The sequence below is a fragment of the Alosa pseudoharengus genome, unplaced genomic scaffold (genome assembly GCF_046254945.1).
Source record: "Alosa pseudoharengus isolate Yale_2024_CS ecotype anadromous, Long Island Sound unplaced genomic scaffold, YU_APseudo_1.1 YU_APseudo_1.1_scf_6, whole genome shotgun sequence".
Classification (NCBI taxonomy): Eukaryota; Metazoa; Chordata; class Actinopteri; order Clupeiformes; family Clupeidae; genus Alosa; species Alosa pseudoharengus.
This window is the reverse complement of record NW_027468848.1, coordinates 14,538,952-14,559,418: the sequence shown is the minus strand read 5'-3', so window position 1 is coordinate 14,559,418 and position 20,467 is coordinate 14,538,952. Positions and strand designations below refer to the sequence as shown.

Below are 20,467 nucleotides of genomic sequence, written 5' to 3'. Positions count from 1 at the left end.
ATTATGAAAAATGGCAGCTGACAGTATATCAAAGCAGGCTTTGAGGAAGTTTTGGTCGAGAAAGGATTTAATTTCCTCGAGAAGCAATCAAAAGGCCCATGAGGGAACACCCAGTCAAATGGTAGCCTATAGCGATGTGGTCAGGATACACAACTGTATATACAGTGGTCCGCCTTACCGGCAACCGCGTTGTGGTCCGCCTGATCACATAATTTATAGTGTACCCACCTCTTTTTTTACCACTACACCCCTGCCCCTAACCTAGAGATAGCCTACAAAACAATGTACAGTAACTTAGAGAAGATTTAGTGTAATGTAGTTTTCATGTAAGATTTCAGTTACAAAGAGCAGGCACTCTTGTCCTCCTTGCTTGATTGTCTTACCAGTGCTCATCAGCGCCTCCTGTTGGCTCTCTGCAGACTTGCTTTTTGTGCTCAGCGTATCTCCATGGTTGAATGTAGCTCAACCACGTCTCCAGTGCCTGCAGGCCCAAGCAATAACAACACTCAAAACCCATTATTCCAGTGGTCTCTATCTATTGTTTTCCTTTAACAGATACACCACCTGGCATTTCACTTCCCTTGAAGACTTTATCCCAACTCTCAAGACTCATCAGGTCACTACATACATATTGATTGATGAATTAAAATCGTCCCACTTCATGATGATGGCGTGGAAGACAGGAGGGAGTTCCATGACAGTTTCCATTACCAGTACCATTTTGCACCTGGCCAGCTACTGTTGTTAAATTAGTTGTTGCTAGTATTGCGCAAATTGTCTCGCCTTTTGTTGCACACGTACCAACTTATTTGAGATATGTTGCTGGCATCCAATTCAAAATGGGTATATTTTTCATGAAATTGTCAAACTTTCAACGATTTCAACGATTATCACATTCTGCTTTTATTTACAATTTTTTTTTCACAGCGCCCCAACGTTTTTGGAAACGGGGTTATACTTATAATGCTTTTAGGAAAAGCTCAGATATTGTAAGGTGATCCGTAAGAGGAATTCTACAAACTGCTTAGACTCACAGTGCTTTTAAAAACCCTACCAAACCCGACCAAGAAGCCTTCCGATGGCCAGTCTGGACTGGTACTTACGACTCTGAAGGATGGATCCAGTGGCCAGTGCGTGAAACAGTGCTGGAGAAGAGAGAACACTTTACTCTGGATCAAGTGGAGAACCTGGCCGGAGATTAACCTGCGTCACAAAGAGAAGAAATGGAAACGCCTGGTGTTTAAGGGGTGTAAAGGTTCTCATGGTTTTTGAAAAAAATATCAAAGAAATTACCTTCTCTTTTCACAGTCTTTCAGTTGCGGTTTAAAAAGTATTTGGGAGAAGCCCATTGGAAACTAGATGTACATATTTTAGCAGTAGATAGCAGAGCAGTACAAAATATGACCGACACGCATTCCTGCACAAAATAAATCATGCTTGTCAATTTGTCTCCATCTCCTACTCCATCCACTACTCTTGCAACTCATGTGTATGTAAATGAGTGTGTGCATGCGTGTATGTGTGAGTCTGCTTGTGTGTGTGTTGTGTGTGTGTGTGTGTGTGTGTGTGTGTGTGTGTGTGTGTGTGTGGGGTGGGGGTGGGGGGGGTAATTGGGGTGGGTAAAAAATAATATCAAACGCAGAAGTTGTTGTAGGATAAGCAAGTAAAACAAAACAGAACTGTCAACCCTGAAGAAGTTTTTGGAGTATACCTGATGTTAAATTGTTGTTAAATGTTAAATTAGCCCAGGTACGTTGTAAGTTTCTACCGAGCTGCTCTGGTTCGTAACTGGTTCACTGCCCACCCACACTTTTTAGTTGTATATCTCCCTCCATATTCTCCATTCCTCAATCCTATTGAGGCATTTTTCCTGCCTGTAGATGGAAAGTGTATGACCGAAATCCACAAACGCGTATGCCCCTTCTCCAAGTTATGGAAGACGCATATGGAGACGCAAGAACAAATAGACTCAAACACAGTTTTTATCCAACTGCAATAACCACCCTCAATGCTGCAAAAAAATAATGTGCAATATGCAATCTGATATGAAATGGATCAATGCAATGACAGAAAGTATACATGTCTGTAGATATTCATACTGTTTTTATGCAATGACTGTGTGTTCATTAGGGTTGGGTATCGTTAGGGTTTTATCCGATACCGGTGCTAAATCAATACTATTAAAACGGTGCCGGTGCCGAAACGGTGCCTGAACCGGTACTTTGTTTTTAAAATGTGTTTTAATTAAAATGGTCTAAAGCATGAATTGAACTGTTAATTGAACTGTTATATTCAATTTACTATCAATATCTCATTGCTCCTACGAATAATACATTTAAATGTTAAAACAGCTTGCCATGCATGCACACACAATCTCTGCTTTCAAGTTTACCCAGTGTAGGTGGTTTGCCATAAGGTATGTTAAAACCGCTTGCCATAAAACTGCCAGGTCATGGACAACGGCATTTGCAAGCAAGCTAGCTAACAGGGACTCTACTTTCCAGTTAATTCAGTGTGTTCCCAAATGCTTCAAGAAATTTCATGTCTTAATCCATAACACGCAGTAGTTTTGAACATGTTAGGCTACATGTCGGTGTTGAAGTGTTTAGATTCCCAGCGCTAGCCTAGTAGGCATTTTAACAGCAACTAGGCTATGCGCTAACACCAGTCAGCTGAGTTTAATTAGCGATAATGTACAGAGATGGTTTCGTAGCCTCTTTGACAGCTCAGTGACATCAGGTATGTAACCTACATATTTATGTTTTTGCCAGCTTACTTTTAACATGATCTTCATATTCATTGTGATGCTATATGGGCCTCGTGCACATGAAATATTAATATCATGCCATAACACACCGTGAAATAAAGTTTTCACCTTACAACTTTGCTGATAACATTTCAAATAAATGTCAGTTAGCGCATTAGCAAGGATATTGTGTAACGTATAAGCTAGCCTACTGTTAATGTTTTTATTCATAGCCTTTTGCTTGTGTGTAGTTAGGCCCACTGCTAGATTTTAACAGGAGCTCGCGATATCGCTTTAAATCGCTTTGGGCTCACTCAAGCTGTCAAACACTGTCCACTCGCCTATGTGGTGCACTCCTCTGGTTTATACATCCAGTGTTTATCATATGTTACCTAACTGTATCTGGATGTGTTGCTATCAGAGCAAGACGTTAGAGATGGCGCATGACATGCAGTGATGCCTCGTATTAAAAAAATAAATTTAAAAAACGCTATTTAAGCACCGAAATGAGGCACCGAAATCCACGTTGTTATTCGATGCAGTTACTACCGTTTGCGTTGCCACTGGTGCCGTATTAGAACCGTGTTTCAGTGCCCAACCCTAGTGTTCATGCTGTTTTTTATGTAATGACTGGGTGTGTATGACTGTGTTTATGTAGGCTGCTAATGCTGTTATATGTTTTTCTATTTATTCTCTTTTTAAGCAACACTAGCACTTAAATTATATTTTTATAGACTCAATGAATGATGCACTGACTGGAGAGCACTTTAAATTTTGTTGTATCTGTGACAATGACAATAAAGACCTGTTCTATTCTATTCTAACAGTATTGCATTGATAAGTGTGATTCTATTTTTCTTTATTTCTGGAAGAATGTTTGTTATAATATGTTTCATACTGTAGCCTACACTCAACACTGCATTTCGGTCGTGGCTTTTTGCCTACCCTATAGTGAAAGCAATACGCTGCATGCCAGTTTATGTACGATAGGCCTATAAAAAGTCAAATGTGACGCATGACAGCAAACAGGAATGTGCCAGCCTGTTCAAACATTGTTTAGGCTACTGATAAGATGTAATTTAGTGTGAAGGTGATATGATATTAGCTACAGTGACGCACCACTGCATGTCTATTTGCCTGAACACTACACATGAGGAAGAGCAATACGCAAGTTCTATCTTGTGACTTGTGAGTGCAGCACTGTGATTTGTTGCCTTCAGGCAGACGGTACAGATCAATTAACGCAAGAACAAATAGACTCAAACACAGTTTTTATCCAACTGCTATAACTACCCTCAATGCTGCGTAAAAATCATGTGCAATATGGAATCTGATATGAAATGGATCAATGCAATGACAGAAAGTATGCATGTCTAGATGTTCATACTGTTTTTATGCAATGACTGGGTGTGTTTGACTGTGTATGTTTATGTACTGTATGCTTCTAATGCTGTTATATTTCTATTTATTATTTTTTAAGCAACACTAGCACTTAAATTGTATTTTTTATAGACTCAATGAATGATGCACTGACTGGAGAGCACTTTAAATTCTGTTGTATCTGTGAAAATGACAATAAAGACCTGTTCTATTATATTCTATTAATTCACTAACAGTATTGCATTGATAAGTGTGATAGGCCTATAAAAAGTCAAGTGTGACGCATGATAGCAAACAGGAATGTGCCAGCCTGTTAAAACATTGTTTAGGCTACTGATAAGATGTCATTTAGTGTGAAGGTAATATGATATTAGCTACAATGACGCACCACAATGACGTACTGTATGCAATGACTGGGTGTGTATGACTGTGTGTGTTTATGTATGCTGCTAATGCTGTTATATGCTTCTATTTGGGCAGCCGTGGCCCACTGGTTAGCACTCTGGACTTGTAACCGGAGGGTTGCCGGTTCGAGCCCCGACCAGTGGGAACGGCTGAAGTGCCCTTGAGCAAGGCACCTAACCCCTCACTGCTCCCCAAGCGCCGCTGTTGTAGCAGGCAGCTCACTGCGGCGGGATTAGTGTGTGCTTCACCTCACTGTGTGTTGACTGTGTGCTGAGTGTGTTTCACTAATTCACGGATTGTGATAAATGCAGAGACCAAATTTCCCTCACGTGATGAAAAGAGTATATATACTTATACTTTATTTATTCCTTTTAGTGAAAGCAATATGCTGCATGCCAGTTTATGTAGGATAGACCTATAAAAAGTCAAGTGTGATGCATGACAGCAAACAGGAATGTGCCAGCCCAACCCGTTCTCATCTCAGGGTGTCATATAAGGCCGTTTTGTCACATCCTTAGGCGTTTTCTATCCACGCATATAGCACCATTTTGCGTGTAGATGACACGCACATGGCTTTCAACCAACTTCAGCGTAAAACCACCTGTGATGTTATTAGACGCTCTGGGCTTCACTCTTCATTAATTCACCCCAATGTTGAACTCTCTAACATACTAGTGTTTAGAGAGTGTTCTCTCTTCACTCACTCTGCCAAAATGCGTCATGCGGGAATCAAACCCCGGTCTCCCACGTGCTAAACCATGTGACCACTGCACTATCTACCTCCACAACTAGAGTGGTGTTTGCAGGTAAACTTATAGTTTATAGGCCTGAGCGCCATATTCACAACATTTCTGTTAACTAACAAACTGACGGTTGTATGTGTTCACTGAACGAAGATTATGAAAATAAAACACAACTTTTTCAATCTAAAACTTAATTTGAACATATATTAGTGCCAAAACCTTTCAGAATTCTTCACTTTCTGCTGACGAAAAAACGAATGTCCGCCATGTTTTTTGTGCAAGCAACGTCTTTTTGTTGTTGTCACAGGGTGTGAATAGCTCAGCTGTGTGGCTGTTTGTACCAGGGGTGTAAATAGACACTCCAACAACATTACCGTTAATTATTTTAAAGGAAATATTTGCGTGCACATAGCAGAAGGAGAAGTTGAGGACAGGATGCTTACCCAGCCTCGCCCATGTCAGGGTTTTGCATCGATCGTCCAGAAAAAGCATGGAGGTGTTTCAGCAGCTGCCTGAGTGCCAACATGTGGGCCTCGCTTGGAAGTAGCACCTCCTGTTTCTGTCATAGCAGAAGCAATTTTAGATGTTATATGTGACTTCACATCAGATGCTTTACAGGGTGCTCCAATCTATAGTGTTTTTGAGTGGTCACCCTAATAAAAAAAACATTTAATTTTGTGTTCACTTTGATTAACCTCCTCTTTTTCAGTGATTTTTGTGTGTCTATGTGTTTGTATGTGTCTGTGTGTAACCAATACATGCTAGGACTTTCACTTTCTTAAGACAGGGGCTTGCCACCTCTGTGCACTTCCACATCAACACATTTCAACATCTACTGAGGTTCCTCCAAAACACCACATTAATAAAGACACAAGCACAATATGGTGGATTACCGTCACATCACCAGGACGCTCTCCCTGCATGTTGAAGTCTGCCATCCAGATCTCCACAAAGATCTGCAGGGACAACAACAGGAAATGCTATAAAATATGAGTGTCTGTCAATGTGTGTGTGTTTAAAATAAGTGTCCGCCAATGACAAGACAAATACATTTAATACATAATCACAGATGCACTCAAATGCACTTAAGAAAAGAGCAAATCATGGAGCATGTGGCCTTTGTGGCGAGTGCTGTGTGTGTATGTGTGTGTGTGTGTGTGTGTGTGTTTGTGTGTTAAACACATCTGAACCCAAAGGCCACGTGCCCCATCACCTGCTTTTCTCAAGTGTATTTGAGTGCATCTATTATTGTGTATGTATATCACAAATGTGTTTATCTTACCTGTGTCAGGTGTCTTACCTGTAACATTGCCCACGATGCCCAGTTGTCTTGGCAGGCTTTTTTGGAGGCCTGACTTCTCATTAGGTTCCTGGTTCTCAAGGAAAACATACCTGTGGACTGGTTGTTCAACCTGTTCAAAGAAAGCAAATGTTGTCTGTTGCATGTGCATACTGTATGTTTCACATTTCTGTGAACTGGCATTTTTATGGACTTGTTTGACTGAATGCCTCCAATGGTAGTATCTGTGAGGGCGCCAGTGACCCACAGTTGCAGTTTGAAAGGTAGTAGAACTACGCTAGTCTCTCTAAGCACAACAAATTAACCCTTATCCATATGGGATGTCAACGTGCATTTCTCACCCACTACAGACATTCTGGGATCACAGCAAGCTACCAAGCCACACAAGCTCATTAAGAGGCTGCCATCCTGTCTCATCCTTCACCCAGCCCCAATCAGAAGGGTTTGGTAGCTCAGGATCAAGCAGTAAAGCTTAGTACCATACACTGGTTTGATAAGTGGCCCGCTTAATATTTTGCTCAAGTGCAGCCTTTGTGGGTGGGATGTTCTCTAAAGTTCTACATTTCTGTGTGAACAGGTATTTTCTGGCCTCATTCACCTCCATGATGTCACTTGTCCTATCATGCAGTAGCACTACAAAGCGTTCCAGCAGTTGCTAAGGAGACTGTTAGCCTGGACATACACAGCCATTGAGACATGACATTAAAAAGGAATTAAATTTCTCTTTATCATATTATTTACCATCTACCATTCCACTATGTATAAGTAAGTAAGTAAGTTAAGTTTATTTTTAGAGCACATTTAAACACAGCTCACACTGGCCAAAGTGCTGTACATAGCGTATTAGCCACAGAATAAGGATCAGAGGGTGGGGGCTACATGGGGATGAATGATACCAGCTATGTAGCTGGGGGCCAGGGAGTGAAGATCTTTAAAAACCATCAGCAGTATTTCAAAATGTATCCTAGACTGGACTGGAAGCCAGTGCAAGGAGGCTAGGACAGGTGTAATGTGTTCACGCCTTTTTATGTTTGTGAGTAGCCTAGCCGCTGCATTTTGGACCTTGAAGCCATGCCAACAGTGTCAGTAGGAGACCAAAGTAGAGAGAGTTACAATAGTCTGGTTGGAGGTTATGAAGGCATGGATGACTTTCCAGATCATTGTATGACAACAGACCTGAGTTTGGAAATTATTCTTAATTGATAAACTGGTCTTTACAACAGGTTAAGATTGGAGTCTAAAATAACATCCAGGTTACATGCATGGGATTTAACATAGGGGGCAAGGGGACCAAGGTTGGCAGGGATGGACCTTTTTTTAAAGGGCCAAAGACAACAACTTCAGTTTTGTTGTCATTTAACTGAAAGAAGTTGTTAGCCATCCAGATTTCAATTTCTTCCAAACAGTCTAAAAGAGACTGCATGGAGTTGCCGGATTTAAGTGGGATGTACATGTAAAGTTGGGAGTCATCTGCATAGAAATGGAATGAAATATTTAATTTTATGATGATGTTACCTAAAGGCAGAAAAGTACTGGACCAAGAATGGATCACTCGGGGACACCAAAAGACACAGGGGTAGGGGATGAAGAGTACTGGCGATACTAAAGAAAAAAGAACTTTGGTGGAGGTAGGAGTGAAACCAGTTTAGAGCTGTACTCTTAATGCCAACACACTGTTCAAGTTGCTCTAGCAGTGTATACAGTGTCAAATGCAGTAGAATCCAACAGAACCAGAATGACATTATCACCTGAGTCAAGGGTGAGCAACAGGTAATTTGTCACCTTTAACAGGGCTGTCTCAGGCTTTGAAACCAGATGGTAGGATCTCTGTTGTGTTGAGGTATGGAAGCAGCTGTGTTAACATCACTTTTTCCAACATTTTTGAGACAATAGGCAGTTTAGGGATAGGCCGGAAATTATTAGGACATTTTGCATCCAGATTATGTTTCTTTAGCATAGGCCGGACAACCGCATGGTTGAAACATATAGGAACGGTGCCAGTGGCAAGGCAGGAGTTAAGAATAATTGAATGGAGGGACCAATAACATCAAAAGCATATTTGATGATCAGTGAAGGGATAGGCTCATGTGGGGCTGTTGATGATTTCATGTGCTAATGTCCCATAGTTCAGTGTAGGACACTGCTTGAAATTGGTCAAAAGTAGCTGTAGCAATGGGGAAATGGGGTGGGGTGTCAGATACAACAAGAGTGAACTGTGCTCTGATGTGGTCAATTTTCTCAGTAAAAGACTTCACAATTGGTGGATGCCTCGACCTCTGGAGAGACTTGGGGGTTAACAATTGAGTTTATGGTAATTCTAGGGTGGTGGTAATGTTTATAATGCTTATAATGTCAGATAAATCTATCTACTGTATCTATCTACTGTATCTATCTATATATCTATCTATAGGCATAATAGCAGTCTAGGCCTAAAGGTGAAAAAATAAATAATAATTTGTGATTAGAATGTTGCCAATTAAAGGTTCCACTTGATACTGTCATAATGAACTCAAGCAACCAGTTTAAAGTAAGAGATAATGTATTGTCCACCGGTAATTATCAGAAAATAAGTCCCGACAGGGAGAACAGAACCCCGACGCGCAGACTTGGAAAAATATTTTACTCCTCAAGTATGTGTATATTATACAGCAAATATCTAGCCTCCACATCTGAAATAAACCTTAGGGGGTGAAGATTATATGGTGAATTTTTCATGCTTTAGTCACAAAAAAAGGCACAATCAGCCTAACTATGGGCTTAAATGGTGCTGTCAAGATATCTCATCTTTTATTTACATGACCTGTATAAACATAGATTGGCTTTAAAACAAATACAGCTGGTGCTGGCTAGGCACTGAACTGGGCTTCATGGATTGGCAAGATATCTCATCTTTTTTTTACATGACCTGTATGGGCTAGTTGCACGAAAGGCTCCCGGTGAGCTCATTTGTTTCCTGTGGAGCCAGGTGTGTTTGAACCTGCCGCTATTCTGAATGTAATTAGTGTCTACACGGACCCAGCTAGGTGTTGCACCTAGAGAATCAGCACGTTACGATAAAGAAGGACGTGTAGACACTAATTACATTCAGAAGAGCGGCAGGTTCAAACACACCTGGCTCCACAGGAAACAAACAAGCTCACCGGGAGCCTTTCATGCAACTAGCCCATTAACATGGATTGGCTTTGGCATCCAACATGGCGGAGTTGGCCAAACTCTCTCTAAGGGCCCGTCCACACGGAGACGCTTTTTAGGTTAAACGCAGAGGTTTTGCTTCGTCTTGGCCGAGCGTCCAAACGAATCCTGTAAACGCACTGCCCGAAACCGCACTTTTCTGAAACCTGGTCCCAGAGTGGAGAAATCTGAAACCGTAGCCCGTTTGAATTCGTTTAGACAGCGAAACCGCACATCCTGCTTGCGTATCGATGATGTCATCGCCACACCTCAGCTGCCCTGGACTTGCACTTATAGTATTGCCTAACAATACTAGTTTTCATACATGACATTACCTAGGATTACACTCCGTAAGATAAATATCACAACCGGTACTGCGCAGCGCCGATAGCTTATGACTTGGTGGACTGAACACTGTTTTTTCCCGGTGTTTTTTTAATGCATTCTAGCTACTGTCAGTGACGCGAGAGAACTTAAGTTCTTAGGAAAGTGCGGTGTAAGTTTAGGCTACATTAATTTGCAGACATGTGGACTCGAGTCACATGACTTGGACTCGAGTCAGACTCGAGTCATGATTTTAATGACTTCAGACTCGACTTGATAAAATTCGGCATGACTTGCGACTCGACTTGGACTTGAATACTATTCACTCGAGACTTGACTCGGACTTTGCCTCTTTGACTTGTAATGACTTGACATGTCTCGAGTCAAAAAAGTCTCGCCAGTCACCCCAGAGATGCTTTCACCTCGCAAGGAGAAAAACAAAACACATAGTGGACACAAACAGGAAGAGCACAGTGATCACCAGTGCTGCTGTTACCACCACATGCATCACGCACTGTGTGTAGGGCACCAAGAGACAGAGGAAGGACCAATATTAAATAAATATTAGCTTTACTGCAAACTGATTTGCATTCTTGTTAGAGAACGTTTACAATGTCAAAATGTATCAACAGCATGTTACATAAAGATGATACGTTTCGGGTCCTCTCCATTAAGATCCAACTTGAACATATGCTAGCCTACTCCATTTAATTGAGAACGCGTCTCAGCGCGCAAGAAAGGGAGAGAAACGTAGGCCTATGAAGGGAAATCGTGAAGGAAACAAAGACGAGATTAGAGGAAATTGCAGATTTATCCGGTACTCACTACTGTTATAAACTGTGAGAGCCAGGGCACTTTGACATAGGCTGCACTCACTGTGATTTGGAAAATGGACAAGAATATGAAGAGTTGTCTTTGCCTTTGTGTAATGGAACTGGTGAGTCTTCAATAATTCGTTTACGTGATATTATCATTAGCACATGATATTATGCCGATTGAAACGCATTCAACGTAGCTAGGTGGCTACTGGCTATACCAAGCTTATAATTCACTTTTAATTACAAACAGAAAATGTCTAGCAAGCATCATGTCATTACATGCTTTTATTTCCAAAGGAAAGAAAGCTGTTTGTGCCAAATTAATATCATGCTTATCATTGTTAATATTGTGCTATACATGTGGCACCAACAATGTTAGAGTTTGTGGACTAGCCATAGCTATATTTGAATGGAGCTGGTAAAAAAAGATCATTAGGAGAACATGTGGACAGTGGCACACAATGGGCTTAAAGTGACAGTGCACCTTTTACAAATGAGTTAAACAGCATCACATGTTTAGTATTTAAGAAATGAATGCTTTAAAACAAAATTACTGTGTCATTATTATCATTTAAATAATATAGAAGTGTTTTACTTTTACCTTTGTGGTTACTCAGTAATAAAAGTGATTTATGCTGTATTTAATATGGCATATAAGAAGCTTAGTCTTTAGGGAGAAAAATGTACTTTTTAATCGCAATTAATCTAGATTAATTCATTTCAAAATATGAGATGAATTAGTTATTTTTTTAATCGTTTGACAGCCCTAATAAAAGCGTAAAATATTTAACTGCAGCAATTTACTAATGTAGCCTATGTGACGATTCTTCTCGTCACCATTTATTGTAATCATTAACCATGACCTTGGCTTCCCTTTTGAGTCGCCACTGGCAGACAGCCTAATAAATTGTTTGCAGGCAAATCTGTGGCCTAACACAGTGAAACGGCATCAGTCAAATTATTATTCATCCTTACAGTGGACGCCACAATTTGGAAAAACAATATATATTTGCTGCTGTGCTGAGTGTCTTGTAGCTTTCCGTTTTGTACAGATTACCCAGGTAGGCTCATGCGTATATTTCACAGGTATGCACATGCATATATCGTAAAAGATTTCAAGACAGAACCATTGAACATATTTTAATCTGTATTTATAAAAAACATACTGTAGATTAGATTGATGTCTTAAAATTATGATCGATAGTCTAATAATGGCATTATTAAGTGAAGAGTACCTGATGACTTGTTCAGGACTTGAAAAAGGTTGGGACTTGGACTTGGACTCGACTTGGCTTTGAGGTGACTTGGACTTGGACTCGACTTGCCCTTCTCTGTCTTTACTTGGGACTTGACTTGGACTTGACTGCTAAGACTTGGGACTTACTTGTGACTTGCCAAACAGTGACTTGGTCCCACCTCTGTTAATTTGTGCGTAGTGCCAGTTTCATTCATTTATTTTACATGTCTTACAACATATATACATGCATTCACAGTCGAGTGAAATCAGATATAAGCATACAAAGACGCTTAGAACTCACGTTAAGCCGATGGTAGCACACTGAATGCAAATGCGCGATTTGATTTGATGCAGGCAAACGTATTGACTGTTACTAACGAAGGTTTTATAGCAATATTATAAATGTGGCGACAGAGTAGCCTAGAACTTGGGTAAGCCTTGCGTTTAGTAGCCTAATTGCGGTGATAGCCAAAACTAATGTGAATCACGGACTATCCTACAACCAAAGAAAGTAAAGGTGATTAGTAGGCCTACCTGCGTTAGTCAAATAAAGGACGGGACTGCACCCTTCACAAACCGTAAAATAAAGTTTATTAGTTTTACAGTTGACTACAGTTGACAGTTCACCATCAGTCCACACAAACAATTCTGGTTTCCTTGCACTAGCCATTTTGTCATAGCCTATTCTGTCTGTTTGTAAGGCCTACAGCGTGAAAGTTTTGGTAAATTACTGTAAAGAAACAGTGCCACCTATAGGCCTGGGATATGAAGTAACGTGTTGAGTCGTGTTGAGATGGATCCGTTTGGACGCAAATATTCTTGATACGGTTCCAGGGAAGACGGAGGAAAAAAAGATCGGTTTGGTACGTGTGGACTAGGCCTAAGGCTTTGGCCTAGATAAGATAAGAAGGGAATTTCCCCTTGGGGATCAACAAAGTATATAGATAATAGCAAGGCGTGGGATATACGGCCAATGATAACCTCTCATTTAGTCAAATACATATTCTGGTCTAAAACGTTTGGAAGATTTTGTAGTTTAAAAAAGGAGGAATAAACCTGTGGTGGGAATTAAAGGTGCTCTAAGCAAAGTCATGTGGTTTCTAAGCTAAAAAAAAAGCGAATTGTCACATGCATCTCTTCATGGTTTGCTAGCTATCTGTCGCCTGAATACACTGTAAAAAAAAGCAATAAAGCGATTTCGTTGTGGGTTTGATTCCCAACTGCCATCGTTGTGGCCCTGAGCAAGGCCCTTACCCCAAATTGCTCCAGGGGGACTGTCCCTATCCTTAAGCTATTATCTAGAGAGTGAGCTAAATAATGTCATGTAATCTTGTAGTTAATCTATCTATAAAGCAAGAAGCGTCTGTGTGTCTGTGTGTGTGTGTGTCTGTGTGTGTGTGTGTGTGTGTGTGTGTGTGTGTGTGTGTGTGTGGCACGCATATCTCGCTGACTGTTTGTCAGACTGATTACAAACTTGGCAGGTGTCTTGCTACGGGCATGAGTAAGTGCACTGCCGAATCTGACGTTGTATGCAAAAGATATCGTTAAATAGCCTATATCGGTAAAAGAAGCACGCATTGGCTTTCGCCGCTAGCCACTCCCCCTCCCACACAGCACTGTAGGACTGTAAGCTACCAGTGAGGATAGAAGCAGGGCTTTGGCATAATTGGACAGTGTAGGTTACACGGGTAAAAACTTAAGCGAGTGCAAGATAATTCCACGGATTTTGCAACAACACGGCAACATGCCAACACACACAGGTAGGCTATATGCGGTGGCTCTTCAAAATGACGTAAAAAATGATGTGCAATAAGCGGACACTTCGAATAGCCCAGGCTACTTTGAACTGTCTTTAGACTTTGAATAAGCACACGACAATTCAAACTGCAAGGTCCTAAATTGAAACGAGCGATAATGGTCCCGAATCAAAGAACGTCCCAGAATGCCACACATGCAAAGCATAACCAGCGACAGGCAACGAGTGGCAGACAGTGTGATGTCACTTATGAATAGCCCAGGTTACTTTGGACTGTCTTTAGACTTTGAATAAACAAACGACAATTCCACCTGCAAGGTCCTAAATTGAAACGAGCGATAATGGTCCCGAATTAAAGAACGTCTCAGAATGCCACACATGCAAAGCATAACCAGGCAGCGACAAGCAACGAGTGGCAGACAGAGTGTGATGTCACTTATAGGCCACCAGAGACTGTTTTTGAGTCACACCGTTGCAAATTCCATATGATGCATCATTCCACAAAATGGTTTGTTTTCTCTATCATCAAGTTATTCAATAGGCTAAGCATATAGCCTTGACTCAAAACAGCTGTTAGGATTATGTCATTTTGATTTGTAAAAAATTTCACATGCAGCCATGCTTAAATTCTGCTCACTTCACATTTATTATATTATTATATTATCTGTAGGCCTATTCATTATTGAATGCTTACCTGGAATTATGTTTTTCCCTATCATCCTATTTTTAAAGCAGGCCTACCTGCAGGCATGTAATTGGGCTACAGGAATAGCATGTTTGAACGGGCACTGCACTAGTATGTAATAAACATTCATTACTGATTATCAAGGAATATGTTGACAATGGCAAGAGCATTATGTTGGCTACGATATGAATCAGGTTATAAAAGTTACAAATATTAGTTCACTCACATACAGGCTGTAAACTCTAACTCGTTCACACAGGTATGGGACAATTGGAGTTCTAATGAAAGTGACGTTGATCAGATCACCCGAGGCAATCCAAACTGACTCACTTAAACTCTAAAATTATTAAATATATGCTAAATATAACATTTCAAAACTATTTGTGACGCACACACTGACACACAGGCTGTAAACTCGTTCAGACAGGTACGGGACAATGGGGGTTCTAATGAATGTGAATTGACACACTAAAATTAGAACTGAAGCATAAAAATAGGTTGCTAAATATAACATTTCAAAACTGTCTGTGCATTTTGAATGCATCCGACACACTCACACACTGACGCACAGGCTGTAAACTCTAACTTGTACAAACACATCCAGGACAGGGAGTTCTAATGAATGTGACGTTGATCAGATCACCTAAAGCAATGCATTTCAAACATTATAACATTCAAACATATCAGTGCATGTTTTATTCAATGATAGCTAATGGAAGATTCCATCAGGCAAAATAATTTCCATATGATAATTACATTTGCAAGACGGTTAGCCAAAAAAGAGTTATAGACTAACTGGTGTAACCCACTTTCAGTTAATTATGCTAAGCTACAGTAGGTTAATGGTGTCAGATTGGGCTGCTGCATGCATAGAGAAGAGAAGAGTATGTATCTTCTGATCTAACTCTGAAGTAGATGGCAAATAAGCAAGGGTGTAGGTTTGGTCTGAGCTTTGGTGGGGACACTATCCACCCCCCCCCCCCCCCCAAAAAAAAAAAAAAATGTATGATGCGTGCCTGACTAACTTTGTATGATGCATTTCCTACTGATGCATATGCAGTAAAACATTTAGTCAAAACACCATGTCAAATTTACCTGTAGCCCTGAATCTCCCCTATCTGAGCAACACCCTGGCTGGGGTTCCTCTGTCACTTTATAAATAAAATATTGATGTTGTGAGCAGTGAAATAGCATGACTCAAACCTCAAAGAAGACCAGTAGTATTCACTAGTTCTATAACTAGCCTATAACTAGCTAACACTAAAAAATCAATTAACCACCATGTCCTTATTCAAGTTTACCTGCTGCTGTGAGTGACCCTGCCACACCACCGTTGTCTGATAAAGGGAGCGGCTGGGTTGCTTTTTCTGTCATCTGACAAAGTTGCCATTATGAGTAAGAAAACAGTTGGAAACAATGTTTTGCATTCATGTTCTGTCTACACCACGTCAAGCCCATAGAAATGCATTTGTTTTCACTGACATCCTCGTGTTTTTGCCATTTTCATTCATTTTTAGCTAACATTTATAGCATTGCTGGATAAAAGCATGCATTTCTTAACCATTTCTTAACAAATGTGCCATCGCGATATAGCTGAACTAGCTGGTATTTGGTCGATTCCAACGTCCATTTAATAGGCTATAGCCTACACATATAGCACTGTCAACTAAATGTGTACCAAAAAACGAAGTTTCTGGCATTTCTATGGCTTTAACTAGCGCATGATATTATGACTTAGGCCTACACTTTGTTTCTTGAAATAGCTTCTGATTTCCTCCACCTTTCTTTTCCTGCCGACATTATCGAATCAGCCAAGCAAAGATTGTAGAGCTAAGATCTTTGCAGCCAAGTGTGCCAAAAACTTCTAATCGACAGCATAGGCTACAGGGAGATAAGCCAATCAAAAAACAGACCTTCTCAAAGACGTATTTTGGGTGGCGGTACTGAAGTGGGAAGATATCCCTTTGTACCGCATGAGGCGCTTTTTTGCCGATTCAACCTGAATATTGGTGGGGACATTTCAGTCATTATTTGATATTGGTGTGGACACGTCCTTCGGACCCCACGCAAATCTACGCCCATGCAAATAAGCTAATTTCTCAAAAAGTTGGTGTCTTCCTTTAAAGGTGCCATGTGTAATGTCCGCCAAAAAATCAATTCATACTCCACATTCCATAAAAGATGGGGGAAGTATACCTCCAGAAAGTGAGTTGGTCTACCCTAGAGTAACAACCGAGAAACGTGTATTGCAGTTTGGCTGGCGGTTATGTTGCCCGCATACCGCCTCCCATGGCTGAAACTGGTATTATGACACCTGTCGGGCTGTGGCCAGTAATTTAGCATGCTAATTCAGGTTGATATATCTGCAGCACTATACCTTGTCATTTTGATCATCATCTTCGAACTTTGTTGTCATCATCGCCCTTATTTTTTCTCATTGTTTTGATGCATGCATTTTTTGGATATTTTAACCTCAATTCTTACACATGGCACCTTTAACTGTTCCAGAGGCCTGGTTGAAAACTAAAGGGGACAGGGCATTTACAGTTAGGACCCTGTGGCTGGAACAATCCATCTGAGAAAATCAGGTTAGCTGAGTCAGTGACCACCTTAAAGCTGCAGTTGGCAAGTCTGACAGATTAAGGGGACTTAGCCAAAATGTTGAATGTTTACAACTCTCATGCCCCTCCCCCACTACCACCGAGCACCCTCTCATCGAGTTTGTGCTCGTCAGTGCGCACCAGACTGTGATTGACAATCAGATCTCACACAGCAAATAACAGTCTCTAAGTGGAGGTAGAAGTGCAGGATTTTTTCTAAAAGATTTATGTTGTTCTGTCGGAGCATAGTGCCAGTTTCAGTGAATAAGATCAAAAAAATCTTGGCAACTGCAGCTTTAATGTCCACATTTATCAGAGAGTCTGTCCTCCTGATAGAGTTTTAATTTCCTTGTTGGTTTTTATACAGCTAATTGCCCAGAGAAAGATATTGCTGCTTACAACAGTCTTGTCCTTGTCTCAGAAATGAAGCCGCTCTTCCTGAATTCTGACGTGTTTCCAACCCCCTTATGGAGCAACATACTACTACCAACCTACTACTACTATTAATACTTCTACTACTTGCCTATTACTACTACTACTACTACTATTGCAGAACACATAATGAGCTGTAAAAGAATGTTGCTTACCACGACCTTCCCAATGTTAAATCCCCCACTGTGTATATTGGCATACTGCCCTCCAGAGGCAGGAAGTGAGTCAGATAGTCCTCCATCAAGAGGAAATACACGCTTTTAGCCACATTCAACTGCTTTCCTGAGGACAACTGGGAGAACAGATAGATCAGATAGATCGGTCATTCCGTGTCAAAATCGGACTAAATCCAGGAAAATGGTTGCTGCACAGTCTCAGATTTTGTTGAAAGTTTGTCTTCCTAATATTTAGGTCCCAAAACTATGACCAGTAAAATATTTGTGTTAAATGCCAATGTTCATACGTTTTCATACATTTTTTCCACCCTTGATTATGTATAAGTTTTACACTCTCAGAAATGCCTTCTCTTGGAGGACATGTTTGGGCATTAATATCTTGAAAATAATGATTCCTAGCCTGCCCAAACTTTGTAGAGTGGAAGACAGTCATGTTCTCTTTACAATATGATCATTAAACGTTTGTACTGCATTCACATTAGTTTTATATAAGGCCCTAGATATGGAAAAAATTGCAAAACTGGTAATACTGAGTATATGTCACGTTTGCACAGGGAGAGCTTGACCCAAACACAGGGCAAAGTATGACAAGGCAAGGGAATCTTAGAATTGCAAGAATCTTTATTCTAAACACAACCCACATAGACTAATAACCGACAAAGACTGAGAGGAGACAGAGGGTTTACATACACAGGGGTAACAGGGCACAGGTGGACAATGATCAAGGTAAATCAAGACAGGTGGAAACCATAATTAAACTAACAGACTAATTAACAGAAAGACAGAGGACTGGACGAGACCAACAAGACAATAACGGTTAACAGGTGTAGAAACGGAGGGAAAACTAACAAGACAGGAAGCACAGACCAAATAAGGAGATGGGGCGGAGATAAAGACAGGTGACAGGCAGGTAAACACAAAGCACATGGGGAACAGGCAAAACTAAACACATGGCAAAACAAAGCAGCACATGGCACCGGACCCTAACAGTATAATTGTGCTTCATCTGTGCTTTGGCCCAATATAGTCCCAAGTCAATATCTGCATAGGAAATCACCTCGTCTTAATCTGCATTGCCATTTGTACTCGTTGTGAAGATGGAGGCCACAATAAGTAATTAGGGATTTTTTTTGTTGGCTCACTTTTATTCACAACATACTATCTGGCTACAAAGGATTCCATTCACAATGCTAAGCTAACCTAGCGGGGGGCGCTACCGGACTATGAAAATGCATTGATGCACAGAGACAAAAGTGTTTTTGCTCACTTATCTAACTCTAGGGGAGACGGTGAATAAACCAATTTTATAAAACGGTGGCGTGTTCCTTTAAGGATAAAACAAGGCGTGATTGCATTTTTAAATCTGGTCATAATATATTTGATATACAAACCATTCTTAGCTCCAGTCAAGGCCTCATTGTCTTCAGTGAACATGTAACAGCTGTGCTGCTACAACCTTGTTACTCTTTGATACAGTGGAATAAACCTATTAGTACCAGTTAATTACTTACATGTACATATGACATGTATGTTATGTCTTCGATGTCTTGGAACAGGTCTACTAATTCACTACATAGTGCATATATCAACTGTGTTGGTACACACTTATTGCTCTTTGATACAGTGGCATAAACACATTAAAATAAAGTGTACCAGTTAAGTAATTACAATTACATATTACATGTATGTTGTGTCATTGGTGTCTTGGAACATGTCTTCCATTACCCTACATACTGTAGTACATGTATCAACTGTGTATTTATTACTCTTTTAATACAGTGGAATAAACCCATTAAAATAAAGTGTACCAGTTAAGTATTTACATGTACATATTATATACATCATGTCAATGATGTCATGCATCCTGTAATTGATGTGTTGAAACGTGTCTGCTGTTACACCACACAGTACGTGTGAATTAGTAGACCTGTTCCAAGACATCAAAGACACAACATACATGTCATATGTACATGTAAGTAATTAACTGGTACACTTAATAGGTTTATTCCACTGTATCAAAGAGTAACAAGGTTGTAGCAGCACAGCTGTTACATGTACACTGAAGACAATGGCCTTGACTGGAGCTAAGAATGTTTTGTATATCAAATATATTATGACCAGATTTACCCCATCCAGCAGGTTTCAGGTCAGCTCTTTGCCTCTGAAAATTTAGGCAAATTGGCAAAGTTTTGTAAAAGCACTCAGTATTACAATGTAACAACTATATGTAGGTACCCACAAATACATAATGCAAGTACAATGATAGTACCTGATAGTACATGTTGTTACACATTTTGTACCACTGTACCTAATTAGGTAGGTACACTGTAACAGCGACACATTAAAATAAAGTGTTACCCAATGATTTTGATTGAATTAATGTATCTATGGTACAACATTGGCACTTTGTAGACTAATTGCCCATACACTGAGCTGCTTTCACATAGATTTTTGAGTGCCTACTAGCTACCCCACATGCCATTTTAATCCTATAAAAAAGACCGAAATACACAACCTCCCCTAGTTCAATCCTTAAAATTGTCTCATTATATGTCCACATTATATGTGGAGAGCGCAAATATTGGTGCAACATTAATTAATAAGATATAGTATGTTAACTCATTGAGTGCCAAAAACATAATATTACGTTTTTCCTTCCCATGCGTTGAGTGCCAAAAACTTAATATTACGTTT

At 40.3% G+C, this 20,467-nt stretch overlaps 1 protein-coding gene across 1 annotated transcript in view; it reads right to left on the bottom strand.

The window, feature by feature from the left end:
* LOC143106699 (sphingomyelin phosphodiesterase 4-like) overlaps positions 1-20,467 on the bottom strand; it is a 91,151-nt gene that overhangs the window by 48,501 nt on the left and 22,183 nt on the right. Inside the window, exons 6-11 of the mRNA XM_076271121.1 lie at positions 17,753-17,889; positions 6,575-6,686; positions 6,168-6,230; positions 5,718-5,833; positions 1,104-1,203; positions 384-481 (exon numbers count right to left, since the gene is read on the bottom strand). Of these exons, the coding sequence (XP_076127236.1) occupies positions 384-481; positions 1,104-1,203; positions 5,718-5,833; positions 6,168-6,230; positions 6,575-6,686; positions 17,753-17,889 (626 nt within the window). The remainder of the gene's footprint in view (positions 1-383; positions 482-1,103; positions 1,204-5,717; positions 5,834-6,167; positions 6,231-6,574; positions 6,687-17,752; positions 17,890-20,467) is intronic.